This window comes from Lathamus discolor, chromosome Z (assembly GCF_037157495.1).
Source record: "Lathamus discolor isolate bLatDis1 chromosome Z, bLatDis1.hap1, whole genome shotgun sequence".
In the NCBI taxonomy this organism is placed as follows: Eukaryota; Metazoa; Chordata; class Aves; order Psittaciformes; family Psittacidae; genus Lathamus; species Lathamus discolor.
In genome coordinates, this window is record NC_088909.1 from 36,374,345 (window position 1) to 36,391,547 (window position 17,203).

General features: G+C 41.4%; 1 protein-coding gene across 1 annotated transcript in view; it reads right to left on the minus strand.

Moving 5' to 3' along the window:
- The window catches only part of ST8SIA4 (ST8 alpha-N-acetyl-neuraminide alpha-2,8-sialyltransferase 4), a 50,657-nt gene extending 35,845 nt beyond the window's left edge, over window positions 1-14,812 (minus strand). Inside the window, exons 1-3 of the mRNA XM_065662017.1 lie at window positions 14,176-14,812; window positions 9,600-9,731; window positions 163-420 (exon numbers count right to left, since the gene is read on the minus strand). Coding sequence (XP_065518089.1) covers window positions 163-420; window positions 9,600-9,731; window positions 14,176-14,288 — 503 coding nt within the window. The 5' untranslated portion in view covers window positions 14,289-14,812. The remainder of the gene's footprint in view (window positions 1-162; window positions 421-9,599; window positions 9,732-14,175) is intronic.
- Window positions 14,813-17,203: the final 2,391 nt, after the last annotated feature.

Here is a 17,203-nt window from a genome sequence, read left to right on the forward strand (position 1 = left end):
CAACAATATGAGCATGTATTTAAATTTGCAGAATCACACAGTAAAGGATACCATTTCAGATTAGTTTCAAATACTGCCTGAAATCTGAAATTAAAACACTTCTCCCACCTTTTCTCCAGTAAAGATAGCAGGCTGTACCTTCGATAGCAGATGAAAACTCACCTTATTACAAAGTCATGGCTATCAATCTCTTTTCCACATCCACTATCCAGAAGAATACCAGAATTCCCAACAACTGCACAGGTTTTAAATCGGCGATTCTTCATTGGGGAAACTTCAGGGAGAAGTCTGTGCAAATCCTGAGAAATGTTAAGGGTGCGACGTCTGTCTAGTACATAATGGATTACATCTCCTGGCTTGAAACTGCTTTTGACCACCGATACATCTCTTTCAGCATCCAAGAATCGAAGAATGTTCTTTCTGTGTTGATAGAAAAATGCAGAGATAAAACAGCACTCACTGCTCATGTGGAGTCTATCTATTAAATAATACTATTAAGTAATACAGACTGTACAGTGCATATAAGGTAAAGCAGAGGGCAGAGAGTGTCAGACAGACTACAGAGTAATTTCCCATGCTCTAGGATAGAGTTAGAGCAAAGCTGCTAGGACAGAGCTGAAATCTTTGTTACACTATGACATATAAATACTACAGTGATAGAGTTTAATGACCTTCTATAAAGGCACTGAGAGACCAAGACAATTTTGGAAACCGGAAGGCATACTATTTTTGAGTATTCTGCAAAATTTTGGAATAAACATATCTGACATAAAACCAGAAACATAAATATATGAGGTATTCATGATTTAAGAAATAAATGTTTCACTACCATCTCATCTGTCAAAAATCAGCTTGGTTTAGGAATATCCATGTTTTCTTGCAGATTCTTATTTTACCATAAGAAAAACATATTCAGTTTAGTATAAACTTGATCCTAATTAACTAAAGTTCAGCCAAAGTTATCCTAATTAACTTGAAATACGAACACCCACAGTCTTTTGTACCAATTTAAGCAAAATTAGCTTAAAAACATGCTGCAAACTAAACTACTGTAGCTCAAGGTCTAGCCAAGCTGTTAGCTGAACTCACAGAAACACTTACGAACTCCATCATTGCTTTAATGATCAGGTTAGCCCATCTTTTATCTTTCTTCTCTGCAATTAATTATTAGTTGGGTTCAGACAAGATGAAGGTTTAACAGGCTACCATAGGTTAAGAGAACTACAGTAACAAAACAGTTGTATACTATCAGTACACAGCAAGTAACAGACGAAGAATGCCTGCTTAAATGTCAGCTGAAAAAGTTATAGTAATTGTGCGTGCTTGCCGGGGGGGGTGGGGGGGTGGGGTGGGAGGGGTCATGTGCCAAAAAAAAAACAAAAAACACACTAAATTGAAAAAGGACACTTTTAATGACTGCAACTATATAATGACTGATACTTGCACTGGTCATGTTGAGCAGTTTTCAGTACACACTTATCCTTGCTGTAAAAAGCTGAAAAGGAATACAGGTCACAGTTGCAGGAGCCACTGCTAGCTCAGGGCTGCAAATAAGCTAAACCTTGCAAGCTGGTCTTAATCCCTGCTCTGCAAAGCATGGTTGTTTGTGAAGACACATAAAGAGCACACGTGAACTGAAGCACATACTGAAGCAGAATACACTTAAGGAAGAGATGGGGAGTGCTGAGCTGGGGCAGGGTTCACTATGTGTTAATTTAAATAGAAACTTCTGCCTCTGCAACTCTAACAAGACAAGCAGAAAAACAAGAACTTTGTATTTTCCACAGCTGTCAGCAGGTGAGGTGGAATTTAAAACAGAACAGACATTTGGTTGAGTAAGAGAATGCTATTTTTACGTAATAAGCTTCTAGAGCAGAACTTCCTTAGAGGAGATGAAAACAGGAAAAGATAACTAGAGGTGTCACTAGCAGTTGCAACACTGACTCAGAGACATAAAGGGGAAATAATCCCTGACATGTAAAAAAGGATGCACTATCAGAACACTATCCTCATCAACCAACTCTTGGGTCATTGCCTCAAGAGGAAAGAATATGTCTGAACCTTGCAACCAGTGATACAAAATACTTACCCTGAAACTGATCTTATAAGCCACAGAGGAAGTGAAACATGCTAAAAATATTTTTTCAAGTGTTTCCTCTTGTTTATTAAACTTTGACCAAAAAAAAAAAAATAAAAGAGTGGAAAAGAAAGAAGAGGTTGTCTGGGCCTGTCTGTTACAGCTGTCATGTATCAATGAAGCTGCTGAGGCATATGAGGGACTCAGAATAATGGAGAAGGATAAACAGTCTTAAAATCCTGAGTGTATAAAGCTTTTGGTAAAACCAGGCAAAAGGAAGATGAAGACTTCACTTCAGCCTGTAAGTTGAAACACTCTCCATGGGTTTCTGTTAAGCTTCATTTTGTGGATAATCTGCAACAGATACAGAAATTAATACAAAATGGGAAAGAGCAAGAAAAAAACGAATTGGCCAATCTAGAAGTATTACAAATTACTAAAATGATTCATTGCCTAAGAACAGAGCTACAAAAGCTGTGGCAGTAAAGGAGAAGATGAAGGCATCAAAAGTTATCAATAGCATCAGCTGAACTATCCAGACGCACTTCACATGCACTCTGACATGAGAAGGGGTGACCACAAACAAGACTCAATAAGCCAAAGAAATCACAAAATACACAGAATCCTCAGGCTCTGCATAAAAAAGTCACATGTGGTCACTAGAAGATTCACTTTAATAATCTTATGCACCCATTCCTGATACCTAGAATGAATGGTCCTAATACTGTTTCTGTTAGTAAACAAATAGCAACACTTGTGCATGAATAGAGTATCTTGTGTATTATTTTAAAACATAAGAGGAAGGCAGTGAAGTTATTTAAACAGTGCCAAGAAAATAAAAGTGCCTTGGCTTCCGCTATTAATTTGGTTACTTACAGTAAAAGCTTAATTATCTATGTGCTCACACATGCTCATGTAAGTCCTCCAAAGGGTTTCAAGTGGATCTGAATTAATCAGCCACTTATTTAACAGAGCTGAAATTTCCAGATGTCTAAGGAACTTATTTTTCAATAAAATATTGAGATGGGCAAAAGTCACTGAATCTTAGTATCTTCTCATCTGTTTTCTTACCTAAAGTTGTCAGTAGCGCATTCAACTAAATGTATGCACAGGTATTAACAGTACACATAAAAATCCTTGTATAAGAGATGCAAAATAATGCTGACATGAAAATATTTTAATTGACTAATTTGACTGTATCCAGATATCTTTTAATACTGAAAAATATACAATTAAAAATGAAGACTTCATGTTATTAAGTTCCTCTGTGCTACTGACTCATCTGTACCATGGGGATAGTAGTACTTCCCATTTTCATTTAAGCACTGAGACAAAAAAAAAATAACAAGGGATATGACAAAAACTGAAACTACATACATGCGTGTCTCAAGTCAGTCTCAATGCTGGCTAATAATAAGAACTTGTTTAAACCTTTGTTCTGTCCCACGAAGAGCATTGAAAATAGCACAATAAGGTTATTCTGATTAAACAGACCTGACCAAATAATTTAAAATAAGTGCTAACCCACATCCAGCTGCATATAAAATTCAAAAGTAAGCTGTGTTAGAAGAAGAAAATAACAGCATGATTTTTAATAAACCCCGAAGCAGAGGTGTTCTGCAACCTTAAGCTAAAATGTGTAAAGAAGTTGTTTTCTTTGAATTGGTCTTTAAGCTTTGCTTTGATAAATAAAACTGTATTAAGGGCGTTGCCTGAACCCTCTGTGTGCAGGAGAGGCAGATGTGGCTCCCCCAAGCAGATGTGTGCAACATGTTTATGTGACTCACAGAAACACGGTGTCACTATCTGCGGTTGACCTAAGGTTCTGCTTTTGTAATCAGAAACAGATGCTCGTAATATTTAAATACCAACTACAACTCCCAGTTATCTGATAAAGCACATGTAACAGACAGCATTAAAAGTGCTATGAAAGCTTTCCAAATGCTGTAAATACATATTGCTCTGGGGTAACATGGTGACATTCTTTTGTTTATGTGCATTTTCCTGGGTTTATTTTTTACTGTAGTCTTTGTACTACACAGCTATTATATAAGAGTAAACTCTCACCTGCCTCACGTGTGTGGATAAAGGAAAGAAACTAAATCACTTAGACATTTAACATTAGAAGTAAATGTATTATTTTTATACATTGTCAAGAACACTGAAATATGACCGTCAACACTTTCCCTCGGAAAATCATTCCTTTTGAACAAGACAATGCCACATATCCTCACTGCTGAGTTATCTGGACTTGTCTGGACCCCAACCATGAAGGGACACCCCTGAAGTACATCCACAGTACCCAGGAGGCTGGGCTAGCTCACAAGCAACCATACTATGGAAACTGAGAAGGACTAAGTGATTACCCATGCCACACTCTGCCCCCACTGAGTATGTGCCTTTATCTATATACACAGGCCAGGTTGGAAGGGGCTTTGAGCAACCTGGTATAGCGGAAGGTGTCCCTGCCCATGGCAGGGGGTTGGACTGGATGAGCTTTAAGATGCCTTCCAACCCAAACCATTCTGTGATTCTATAATACACCAACCCCAGTCTATGTCTATCTAATATATTCCTAACAACCTCCTGTAGTGGGTACTCAGCAAACTCCCCATGAAGTCTGTATCAATGCTTCCCTAGCCTTACCAGCAGCACAATGTTGCTCATGCTAGCTCTGGTCTTTCCCACAGCAAATGAAGACTGCTCTTGTGCCTTATACCTTGCCTTTGGAGGACAGACTATTCCTTACTGTTGGCAGTACCCTTCATTTACCTGATGCTAAGAAGCCGTTCATTTTTTCTTTACTGGACAAGTCATGTATTGTAGATCTCTACACCTCTTGTTGCTCTCCCACAGACTTCCTCCGACTGATTCACATAGGTCTTTAAGCAATTTGACTTTTTAACCCTAACAAGTCTAGACACTGCTTTGCACTCCCCATCTGGAAGCTCTCATCCTTTGAAATCACCAAGAACTACAACCTAGGTAAAGCATAACTTTAGCCAGCCGAATCAGTTTAACTAAAAAAACCCCAAAAGAACAAACTGTGAGGTATCATAAGGTCACAGCCTGCCCTTGAAGATGGCTGGCTTTAATCTGACTGAAAGGGAGTTTTAAGAACATCCCTTCAAGGGAAGCAGCATTTAGAATCATAAAATAGTTTGGGTTCAAAGGGGACTTAAAAGGAAATCTAGTCCAACCCCCAATTTGGATTGGTTAAAAAAAAAAAAAAACTAACTTCAGCTAACTGGGGAAAAGTTCCTGGCATTCCCTAGCCCACGGAGGACCCACAAACATAAATTCCCATTCTAGCCCTCTTCATGCCCTTTAGGACACCTCATTCTCCCTTGACCAGAGAGGTCACTAGCTGAAGCAACTATTAGCACATATCTTCAGTGGGGATGCAAAACGAAAAGGGCTTTTAAACAGAGCATGACTCAACTACTGCTTACCATATGAAGGCCAGCCATATGTCACCTTTTCATGAAGTTAAGCAATTTAGAGTCAAAAGAAAGTGCTAATTACTCCAACTTGCAGTGAACACTGACCATTCAGTTGAGGAAAGGGTCTAAAGAGGCAAAACCCCCTTAAGGTTTACTGTAACTAATAATAAGAAAGGCCCAGTTTGCTTGTCTTAAAGACAAAGAAGCCCTGAAGGAAACAATGTAAGTGGCCCCAAAGTGTTGCTTCAAAAGCTTCACAGCAATTGTGCTGCTCCAATGCCACTTCAGTATTTACTGCTTACACTTGAGGGAGTTATCATAGCTGGTTTATATTAACTTGAAAGATAAACAGTGATAATAATCTGAACCTTTCTAAGAAGGAAGTTGCACTTTTTTTCTGATGCTGTTAACATCTTAGGAGTTCTCACCCTTTTCTGACAGGAAATTTCCACTCACTTGAGTTCTCTGTTACACTGCAAAGCGATTAAATGCATCCTCAAGATTTTTTTTTTTCTTTTTTGCCTTTCCCTGCAATTCAAAACCTTCATCTGCTTCTTCCAACATAAATGCCCACATTAAATCAAAAATAAGGCGAAGAAGAAAGTCACATACTGAAACGTCACAGATGTGCTGGCATCAGTCCTGTGTGAAAGACCTCCTCAGACAGATTTGTAATATCTCAGCCAAATGTCTCCTTTCTGAGAGTACGGCCTTCAATACAACTGAAATATCCTGATTTCCGTAAGTGGAAAACCTTCACATTGCTACAGAAAGTAGAAAGGACTTAAGACACAAAACCTTGCAGGTAGCAGATTCTCTCTCCTTGTCATGACTGAAGTCATTCAGACAGAACAATCATTTAACCAAGCAGTCTTGTGTCTTTCCTTAGGCACAGGCATTACTTATTTTTCTTTAAAGTTGTTGTCAAGCAGAATGTAACATCAGTTAGAAAAATTACAAGAGAAATCATGATTGGCAAGGCAGCAAATTTGTTACAGTCTCAAGTAATTAATAATACCTATAATTTCCCCCTGAATCACAGAAATTCCAGCTCTTTCTTCTAAAGCCTGCTTAACATCCCTAAGAGCCTGCTGCCCTCTCAAAATCACTGCTACATTCTGCAGACTGACACCAGTGGCTGCAAAGTCACAAAGAATATCCTGTGACCTATGAAAGGTTTTCATCCCCTCCAAGGGATCCTGATGAATCATAGAATCATACAATAGTTAGGGTTGAAAAGGACCTTAAGATCATCTAGATCCAGCCCCCCTGCCATGAAGGAGCTTTTCCACTCATTGCGTCCTACTTGAGCCTGGCCTCGTCAAGAATTCACAGGACTTTTGAGGCTGACAGACTGGTCACTAACCTGAACAAAAATAAGATGGACAGAGATGATGCCCACGGTCAACAAAGCAAATAGCAAAGCATAATATTCCAGCTGCCAGCCAAGGAGGTACAGACATAACAGTGATCAACAGTCCTTGCACAAAGCAAAACTATCAAATATCTTCTGTTTTAAAATTGCTAATGTGGGTGTCAAACTGACATAAGACTCAAAACCAGCTGTCATTCATGCCAGTTATTATAACCTTTATGAAATGTCTTTATACTGTACACTAATGGTTTCACAAATTACTTCTCCACTGCTAAGAACCAATTCCTTTTTATACATTATTCAACAAGCACTAGATTTTTTTTTTTGTTTCATTCTTACTGTTATTTGCTGTTGTCAACCTTACACCATAAGAACATCACTGTTCACATTTACAGTTGCAATAATAGAGTATGAACCATCTTCACAGTCTACACAGTGCATGTAATGTACTTTGGAGAGCTGAACAGTTAGTTTAACCATGAGAGCACTCTAAGAGATTGCTAGACACAATCCAAGTTAGTCCTGATGATACCTCCGTAAGTGTAAAAATATTTACGGCTAAGATGCTTCTTACTGCTGTGACAAGGAAGAAAGGTGTATAGCAAACTGCCTGTAAAAGTGAAAGAATGCATATTGATTAGTCAATATCAGAGTGCAACAATTATCATAGGGGACTGCTTTCTCAGAGAAATGCATGCCAAACTCCCCTTCCTCGCTGTTGAGTACTATAACTGAGTATGCCAGGCACACTAACAAAAAGATTTCTGGAAAGAATAGTACTCTCTGGTAGCAGTGATTAATTTCACATGGTTCATGTAAAATTCTGGCCCTAAGTTACATAATCTAAAATCTTTCACTGGTTCAGTGAAAACATCTGCTCTCTGCCCCAGTGTTCATGATGGTATAGCTATTTCATCTCAAAACAAAACTAGCAATGTGGACATCTAAATAACCCCAGCATTATGCTTCCTACTGTACAGAAAAATTGTTATGCTGATAAAGTGAAAGCTTGACTGCCTAAACCAGTGTACAAGATATATGTTTTATTTCATTGCTCTACAGAGACAAAAAAACCCAAAACAACCTTCACTGTACAATTCTGAAAAAATACCACATAATCGCATCATTTGTTTGAGAACATGTTAGTGATTTATAAAATGAGAACACTTTCCCCAATCCAACAATAAGGAAAAGAATAGTTTTGAAACCCATTATTTTAGTAGATTGAGATGATACACATGTTGTAAAAGGCTTAAAAAAATCTAAAGCATTCTCTAGCGATTTGCCTCTTTGTCTGAATGATGTATTTTGCTTTTGGAGCAGGTGAAAAATGAACAAAGCCCAAGCTTCATTTTCTCTCAATTATAATCAAAAAGTAATTGCAATATTTTTACTTGTTTGATGTTTGGCTTGAGTAGAATTATGAATTGTCATGATTCTGAAATATGACAATTTTTCAACAAAATGACTAAAAAGGGTTATCTGTCTCTACCTATAGTCACTCAATGGCTTCCAAATCAATTTACTTCACAAGGAAATTCACAGCATGCTATTTTCTCCTACTTGTCAAAACCATAACCTATGATCTGGAATTTCAGTGGTATTATTCTGAACTTTGTATTTCTCCAACTTAAACTGGCAGTTAAGTGCACACAAATTTTGAGTACTGCTACTGATACAGAAAATCTGCTTATCTTTCCTGGACTACCTTGGAGCAGAACTTAGCCTTTATAGAACAACCATACACTGGTCAAACAGGCTGCATCAGAAGGGATGGTCCTGAAAGAAACACCATGCCTGAGCTGCATTTTAGGGCAATCACCAGGCCTTCACCAGTAGGAAACCCAGGTGTCTGGGGAGCAGCCATGTGCCTGATTTCTGCTAAAAATATATACTTTCTGTTGTTTTTCACAGAATGTGATGTTCTTGGCTCTTCATATTGCCAACCCATGCTCCATAAATTTCTCTTACTGGCCATCTTCCCAAATAAGACAGGCAAAATATAATTACAATAAAAAAAACTAGAGGCTGCTGCTTCTCAGGCCCCAAGGTTAGCAGACCCACTGTAACTACTAAGACACATCAGAACTCACATTAACTCTGCTACTGTTCCTTCCTTTCTCAGCATTACCCTAAGGCTCTTTTCACCCTCTCAAAATTTAGAAAAAAAAAAAACCTGCATAAGATACAGCCACTGTCAACATGCAAACTTATGACTTGGGCCAGCCACAGATAGGGTTGGATTTGCAGCACCTGATATCGCAGCTCTGGACTCCTTAAGCTCCGTTTGTAGCTAAGTGAGAAAAATCGGTACATTCAGGATACTTCCATTTGTTCTACTGCAGACCATTAGGACGAGAGCAAATCATGTCCTGAAAGTGCCAGTTTCTCACATCTGACTGCAAGAGTGTTCTAGAGAGTTCTAGAGAACTCAAATGTGAGCATGCATCATATAGATACTGACTGCAAGGGTCTGACCGACATGGCCAGATAAAAACATTTTATTTATTCTTATGAAGGATGGCTTGACTTTGGAGTTTAACGTAGTTTATTTGCACTTAACACTGAGCTCTGTATACAGTTATAAAACATACCATATAAACCATAAATCAAATGATTGTTTTCCAGACCACAGGAATTACAGGCATTATGAAATGAATTACAGATAATATGTAATGAACTGCTTTTTATCTAGAACACTCACCTTATTTCCATGACCAAAGAAGAATTGATTTTCCAACCTTCTACAGCATTGTGGAAGATTGAGGAGCCACTCTTTCGAATTGTCTTATCAGAGCTATTGATCATTGATCTACTCAAACTCAATTCACCATCTCTGCAATGCAACATAGAAAAGACAGAATTACATCAAGGCTAACTCTGGTTTTAAGAAATTTATGTCACAAGCACCAGTGATACATACATTTATTCACAACAAAAAGAAAGAATTGTCTCACTGTCTCTCTGTTTGCCAAAGCAAATAAAATATTACCTGTGAGAAACATATGGGACATCTGTAACTAATACTTGAATATGCAATTTAAGAGCTTATTTATATTTATAATGAAATAGGTGTAACAATAAATTCCAAATTGTGATGTTTGACCCGAACTTTACTGTTTGTGAGACATATTCTGAACTTCCATATTCCAGTACTAAACTAAGAATTAAGTGTTAATTCAAGCCTTTGACCAGCACTTTTCACATTCTATAATGATGACCTAAAAGACTCCCTTTCCCCTCTATTGATACTAAGAGTCTTTCATGCATAGAAATCTGGAGTTTAGAAGCATACAAACTACAAAATTTCCTCAAGGCTTCCTGAAACTTTCATACGCATACATCTAAGCAACCCCAGTTGCCTTAGCCTCTTCATCAATCTTAACACAGTCATAAATTTTGGTAAGGTAAGCTCAAAAAAATAAAAAATACAGTAAGCTGTGGGTAATGATCACTGAATGTGTGGTAAGGTATCACAGTTTTAGCACAGAAGCGAGAACACCACAAGCATAACTGAAGGTGTTAGGTCTAAAATCTGGTTTTAGCTCCATAGGTTTCTATTGCCTTCCATATTGTTCCCATTTGGGTGCCAGAGCAACATTCAGCTGAGTTCAAACATAGCCATTAATCATTCTACCACACAGAACACTTTGTATCAGTAACGCAGAAATATAATATATATATATAATATATATAATATATAATAACATATAAGATCTCTTTATCTGTTAAATATGCGTGCTCAAAAATACTGCCAATAACAGTAACTTCACCTAGTTTGCATACAGAACTTTCGACCAGCCACTCAAACAACAAAATAGAAAAGACGTGAGTCTGTAAGCTTTCTAGGGAACCACTGACCCTTGTTTCCCTGTGACTGTAAATTCTTAAAACAATTGGATCCTTGCCCTTAGAAAGAGCTACAGCAACATTATGGTTGCGTGTATATATATATATATATATATATATGAAGTATTAATATTTGCTAAATTATACCGCAAACTGAATTCAAACTAACCTGAAATGGGACATTAATTAAGCTAAATTAACAAAACTGGTAACCTAGTCATTTTCAAAAATTGCTGTGATTGCAAAAGCCCTGTAAGTAATAAACTAATATTCTACACCTCATCAAAAACGAGACAGCATTACTAGCAAAGCACTCCCTCCCTCATCCTCTTTACACCAGCACTCTGAAGACTGACATTGCGCAGACTCATAGATAAGACTGTCACTACCAAAAAGCTTACAACTTCAGGTAACCGTGGGTACAAGATCTGTATGCAAATTACCTAAATAACTAACTTGAGGATATGGGAGGATGCTGCACAAGTCCCTGAATTCAAAAACCCAGAATGTAGGTAATGCTTTTTGCTATTTTAAAGTGGGGTGTTTTTTTTTTTTTTCCTTAGGAAAATTTAATAATGGTTGTAAATATATTTATTACTTATATTTTCTAGCATGGAGTTTACACATCTAAAAAGAGATTACCAAAATACTCCAGGCAAAGTACTCACTCTAGAAGTACTACAGAGATGTCTCCATTTTATGCTGGGTTAAACAATATCCAGTAGGTACTTGAACAGTAACACAGCTGACAAAACTTGACAACAAAACATGTTGCCAACACCTAAAACACCTCAGCCTTTGAAATATGGTTGTCTTCCATAGTCACAATTTAAATCCGCAGCGACCTACAGAATATGCAGTAAAATCACGTTAAATTATGTGGTCAGGAAGTAAAAGGAGTTCCTAGGCACTTTGTGTTAAAGCTCTATAATGAACACAAAGGTGTTCACTTACAAGATACTTTCCCTTTTGTTGGTATTTTTTTATTTAATTTTCACCTAAAGTAATATTAAATAAACTAACAGATAAAAAATTAAATTTACTCCAGAAATTCCTTCATTGTGTAAACAACTGTGAAATAAATTCAGGCTGCTTTGTATCTTCTAGGATCACTGCAAATCCTCTCTGATGTAAACGAAAGACTGCCAAAATGTGACAGCAACTTGTGGCTGACGAGTATCAACCTTCACTTGGAACTACATTGCCTCAGTGACCAATCAGACAAGTATAATAAGACCGTATCTTCTCATAAAGACAGTTCATTAAACAGAAATAAATGTTTTCTAGCATATTCCATACCAGCAGATTACACGCATTCCACGAAGTAAGCATGTTTCACTACTTCCTCAACTTTTAAAGGGACATTACTATCTAGAAGGGCATGCTTTCACAATTACTGTCCTAGCACACGTGTAACAGGAAAACGGTGCATACTTTGGAATTGCACATAGTCCATTTTTGAATGCCTGGGATTCACCTGGGATTATTGTCACTAAAATTAGCCACTTCACACATTCACACTTCTACGTTACTGGTACTTCAGGAAATAAAAAAAAAAAAACACAGAAAACTGACTTTGCTTGCTCATGTGGCCAGCCAAAAATAACCAAATGGCATGAGCCCTTCCCTCAGGAGAAAGGAAAGTGTAACATCTATAGCGGCAGCAGACACTAGTAACGCACTTGGGGGTCTTTTTCCTACTTCACTCAGTAATGGATGGGATGAGAAGCTGGGAAAAGAAACTATATTCCAGTATCTTTAGCCAAAGCATGAGACTGCACAAGAAGTCTCACGTACCAAAGCAGAGATAACACTAAATGACCTGGCAGAAGTACATTACAGTTATGTTTCAAAGGGTTGTTAAGGATGTACATACTTATGACTAAATACACGTATTTTCTTTATTTTAATATTAAATCATTAGTTCATTTCAGTACCTTTTAGATCATGCAAAACAACGTATCACAAACTGAAGAGGCTTTTCTGTTTCTGCAAATATATATGGGTTCTACCTAGCGACTAACTTCTGAATCATTTCAGTAGCTACCTCTAGTCTGACAGCAAGGAGTACATATTAAGATATACGGGTATCTTTAATGCTGAATCTCCCTTACATACTTATTTCCACATGTATTTTTGCACACTTACGACCCCAAAACTTACGTACATCTCGTAAGCGTGCTAATACCACAGCATCACGGCAGCAACTGGGCTTGCAACCAGGCTGAGCAAGAGGGAGTTAGCAGCAAGTTCTGAACATCTCTTAACACCAAGTGAAGCAAACATCGCATCATTAACAATGCAGACAGGCAGGCGAGGCCAGTCCCTGCTCCCTGCTCCGGGGATGTGCCGGGGCCATTGCCGCACAGCTGTCCCCAGCTGTGCCCTGCTGCTCACACCCTGCTTCGGCAAGGGCTGGGGTAAAGAGATGCACTTTAATACTGGGAACTGGAGGGCACGAAGTAGGTTGTAACTGTCTTCAGCTTTCTTCAGGCCCGTATACACACTTACAACCTCCTTATGCCTCCTCTTCAAATTAAGGCACGGGCTTACACCAAGGACGAATCTTCCCCACAGTCAGTCTGCACAAGCAAAGAAAGTGTGAGCCCCTTCCCAGCGTCTGCTGATTTCACCAAGCCACCGCGGAATTTATGCACCCCTTCTGCGAAAACGAAAGAAAATTACACCCCTCCAAGAGAAAACAGGCTCGGTTGTAAACACAGCATCTTCACAGGGAAGCTGCAAGTTGGGAGAAAACTGGGGAATACAGGCAAGCACGTACACAAACATAACCTGCAACACAGCTGAGATGCAAACAAAAACATGGAAAGGGACTTTTCGCCTTTTATTTTCAACCGAAGACAGGTAGGAGAGTGAAAGTATGTACTAGGGTCTCGGTGACAGACCAGGAGTTTCCATCGGAGGGACCTCGGGAACTAATGGGGGTGTCCCGCAAACATCCCCAAGGAGCACCTAAGTTAAGCACAGCTCCCAGGCAAACTTTAAGGACAGAGAGACAGGAGCACCTGGAGCTGCCAGTGACCGCGCACCTCGGCACGCTGTCCTCTAAAGGCTCCCAAAGCAGGAAACGAAGCACAACGCGCTCCGGCAGCCGCCAAAGCTGCTCCAGCCGGCCCGGCCCTCTGAGAGCAGCTCCTGCCAGTTGAATTCCGCGGTTCTGTTACCGGGGCTGGGTTGGAGCAGCACCGGGCATCCCCAGCCCGTCCCCCTCACCTCCAGCTACTGGTCTTCGACACCTCAACTCGCTCGTACCCCGTCCCGCACAACCCCCTCTCCCCCATGCCTTCCCCCAGCCCGACCTGTGACCAGCCACTGCCGGGGGAACCTGAAGAGACCCCCGTGAGGCCACGGAGAGGACTTAGCGATACCGACCCTCGGGGAGCCCTTCCAGCTCGGCGCCCCACAATTACCCGGTGAGAGGTGCCTCCTGACGCTCCTCGGTCCGCGCTATTTCTTTTGTCTTATAAAAGATGAGGAGGAGACTTATCGTGCACACAGTCCACCTCTTCCTGACTGAACGCATGTCTTCTGTGAAACGCGGCGGTCCCCCTCCCCCTTTTCCTTTGTTTGTCAGGGGTGTGCGGAAAAACAACTCCACACGCGGCACGGACCGCCGAAAACACAGTAATATTTCTTTTCTTCTTTCTTCTTCTTCTTTTTTTTTTTTTTTTTAGAAACTATTAAAGGAAATAAAAATAAACCCCAAGGCGGGCGCGGGCACTTGGGGCTGTTCGCCAGCTAAGTTTGTCTGTCCTTCACCCTGCTCTCCCCTGATCAAGCAGCCGGGCTCGCAGGCGGAGGTTCGCTGTCTTCGGCCGGGGGCACGGATGCGTCGTGCCGTTGCCAAGACGCGCTCCTCCCTCTCCCGCCGCAGCTGCCGCTGCCGCTGCTGCTCCCGCTGCCCCTGCCGCCGCTCCCGCTGCCGTTGCTGCTATTCCCGTTGCTGCTATTCCCGTTGCTACTATTCCCGCAGTCGCTCCCGCTGCCGGCCCGGCTCCGCTACGGCCCCCTCGCGACCGCGGCGGCGGCCCGGGGTCGACGCTGGCACCGCCCTCCCCACGGCGGGGCGGTGGCGGCCGGAGCGCGGCCAATGGGCGCCGCGCGGGGCGGGCACCCGGCGCTGGGCACCGGCAGCGGCAGCGGCTGCGGGCGGTGCCGGGTCATATCCGAGTGAGACCCGAGGCAGGAGGTCGCCTCCTGTTGAGTCGCTGCTGTGGTCGGGGAGCGGCCGCCTGCGGCACCTTGTATCGCGTCGTCTGCTGCGAGTCGGAAAGTTTGATCAGGGACCGGCTCTGCCGGTACCGCTAAAGGAGCGTCACGCTTCCTTTCCTGAGGAGGTTTAGGGTGTTGTTAATTTTATATTTAGTTATTTATTTACTCAGCCCTCATGGAGCCTGAATGCTTTCCCAGCCCCGGCAGCTCACCCAGCCCCGACACCCAGCGGGAGAATGCGGGGCCGGGAGGAGGGAAAAGGCGGAAGGGAAGCGGCCGCCTCTGGGCACACGCCCCGGGAGGTTAACCCCGATCTCGGCCAAACCCGCCGACCAGCCCGAGCTCGCCGTTCCATTTACGCGGTGTGAAGATGACCGTTGCTTTCCTACTTGTAGCACGGTTTCCCTGAAAAGCACCAAGAAAACCCCAAGAAAAAACCAACCCCTTCACCCTCCCCAAAAATCCCCACGGAGCCCCAAACCAAACAAAACTCCTTTTAAATGCATGATGCAACGTAAGAAAGAAATCATGAGTTATATGCACTTTTCTTTGCCCTCCTTGAAGTGTCTGGGCTGTCCTGAACTACCCTCATTTGATGTGACACGCATCTGCCCACAGCCCTTAAGTTTGCATTTATAGAGCAGGCTTCAACACCAACATTACTCTCCCACGGGGATCCAGGGAGGGTTTGTGACAAATCTGGTGTGACTCCTCTCCGTCTAGCTTAAGAGCTGGAGCTCTTCTATGTCAAGGAGACAGAATCTTCCCGGGGTCTGTTTAGTCTGATATGCTATCTGCAGCACTGTTTGGTTAACAGACATTTCGCAGCAGGATGCAAGCAGATTTGGAGATAAACATGGTTTTTTGTTTCCTCAGAGAATATTCCCTCACAGGCATTAAAAGTGAAGAAAGGTTAGAGAAATCCTTGAGAAAGTCAGGGCTGCTAACAGTTGTTATGTTCTAAAAATCAATTTTGTTTAATAGGAGAGGTTTAATTCATCTTCAGTGGAATGGAATGGAAACTTTGCAATTTTCCACACAAGCCAGATCAAGCTGTTTTCTGTGCTCTTCTCTGCTGTGACTTTGATAACCTAGTCTCAGGAAGTGAACTCTAAATAGCATCAGCAGCAAAAGGAGAAAATCCCATTCTATCTGTGAGCATGACCTTCAAATTTCGCTTGGTATGATTCATATGAGATAGTCTCTTCTAGAAAAGAAAAAAGTGTATTCTATGTAAAACCCTATTTAATACCATTGTAAAAACTGCATCACTTGTTCACTTGATGGGAAAATGAACATGAGCTGGCAGTGGGTGCTCGCAGACCAGAAAGCCAACCGTATCCTGGGCTGCATCAAAAGGAGTGTGGCCAGCAGGTCGAAAGACGTGATCCTGCCCCTCTACTCTGCTCTTTTGAGACCTCACCTGGAGTATTGTGTGCAGTTCTGGTGTCCTCAACATAAAAAGGACACAGAACTGCTGGAACAAGTCCAGAGGAAGTCTGCGAGGATGGTCAGGGGACTGGAGCACCTCCCGTATGAAGACAGGCTGAGGAAGTTGGGGCTGTTCAGCCTGGAGAAGAGAAGGCTGCGTGGAGACCTCATAGCAGCCTTCCAGTATCTGAAGGGGGCCTATAATGAAGCTGGGGAGGGACTCTTCATTAGGGACTGTAATGATAGGACAAGGGGTAATGATTTCGAACTTAAACAGGGGAAGTTTAGATTGGATATAAGGAAGAAATTCTTTCCTGTTAGAGTGGTGAGGCACTGGAATGGGTTGCCCAGGGAAGTTGTGAATGCCCAATCTCTGGCAGTGTTCAAGGCCAGGTCAAACAGAGTCTTGAGTGGGATGGTTTAGTGTGAGGTGTCCCTGCCCATGGCAGGGGGGTTGGAACTAGATGATCTTGAGGTTCTTTCCAGCCCTAACTATTCTGTGATTCTATGATTCAGCTTAAAAGCCAGGTTTCCATCTGTCTTGCTAGCCCTGATGAACATCTCTAGTGCTCTTTTTTTATACATTACATTATTTTTGTATATTGGATTGCTTTTATAATTAAGCTCATCAGCAACAAATAACTGGAAATGTATACAGCAGATCCCAAATTCACCCATCTTCCGTGGTGGTTTTACTCGATTCCACCCACAGGTACCAATGGCAGCTTACAATATTTGTTAGTCTCAGCAGCTCTCAGTTTCATGCCAGGCCATGTGCGCATTTATAAAGTAGTG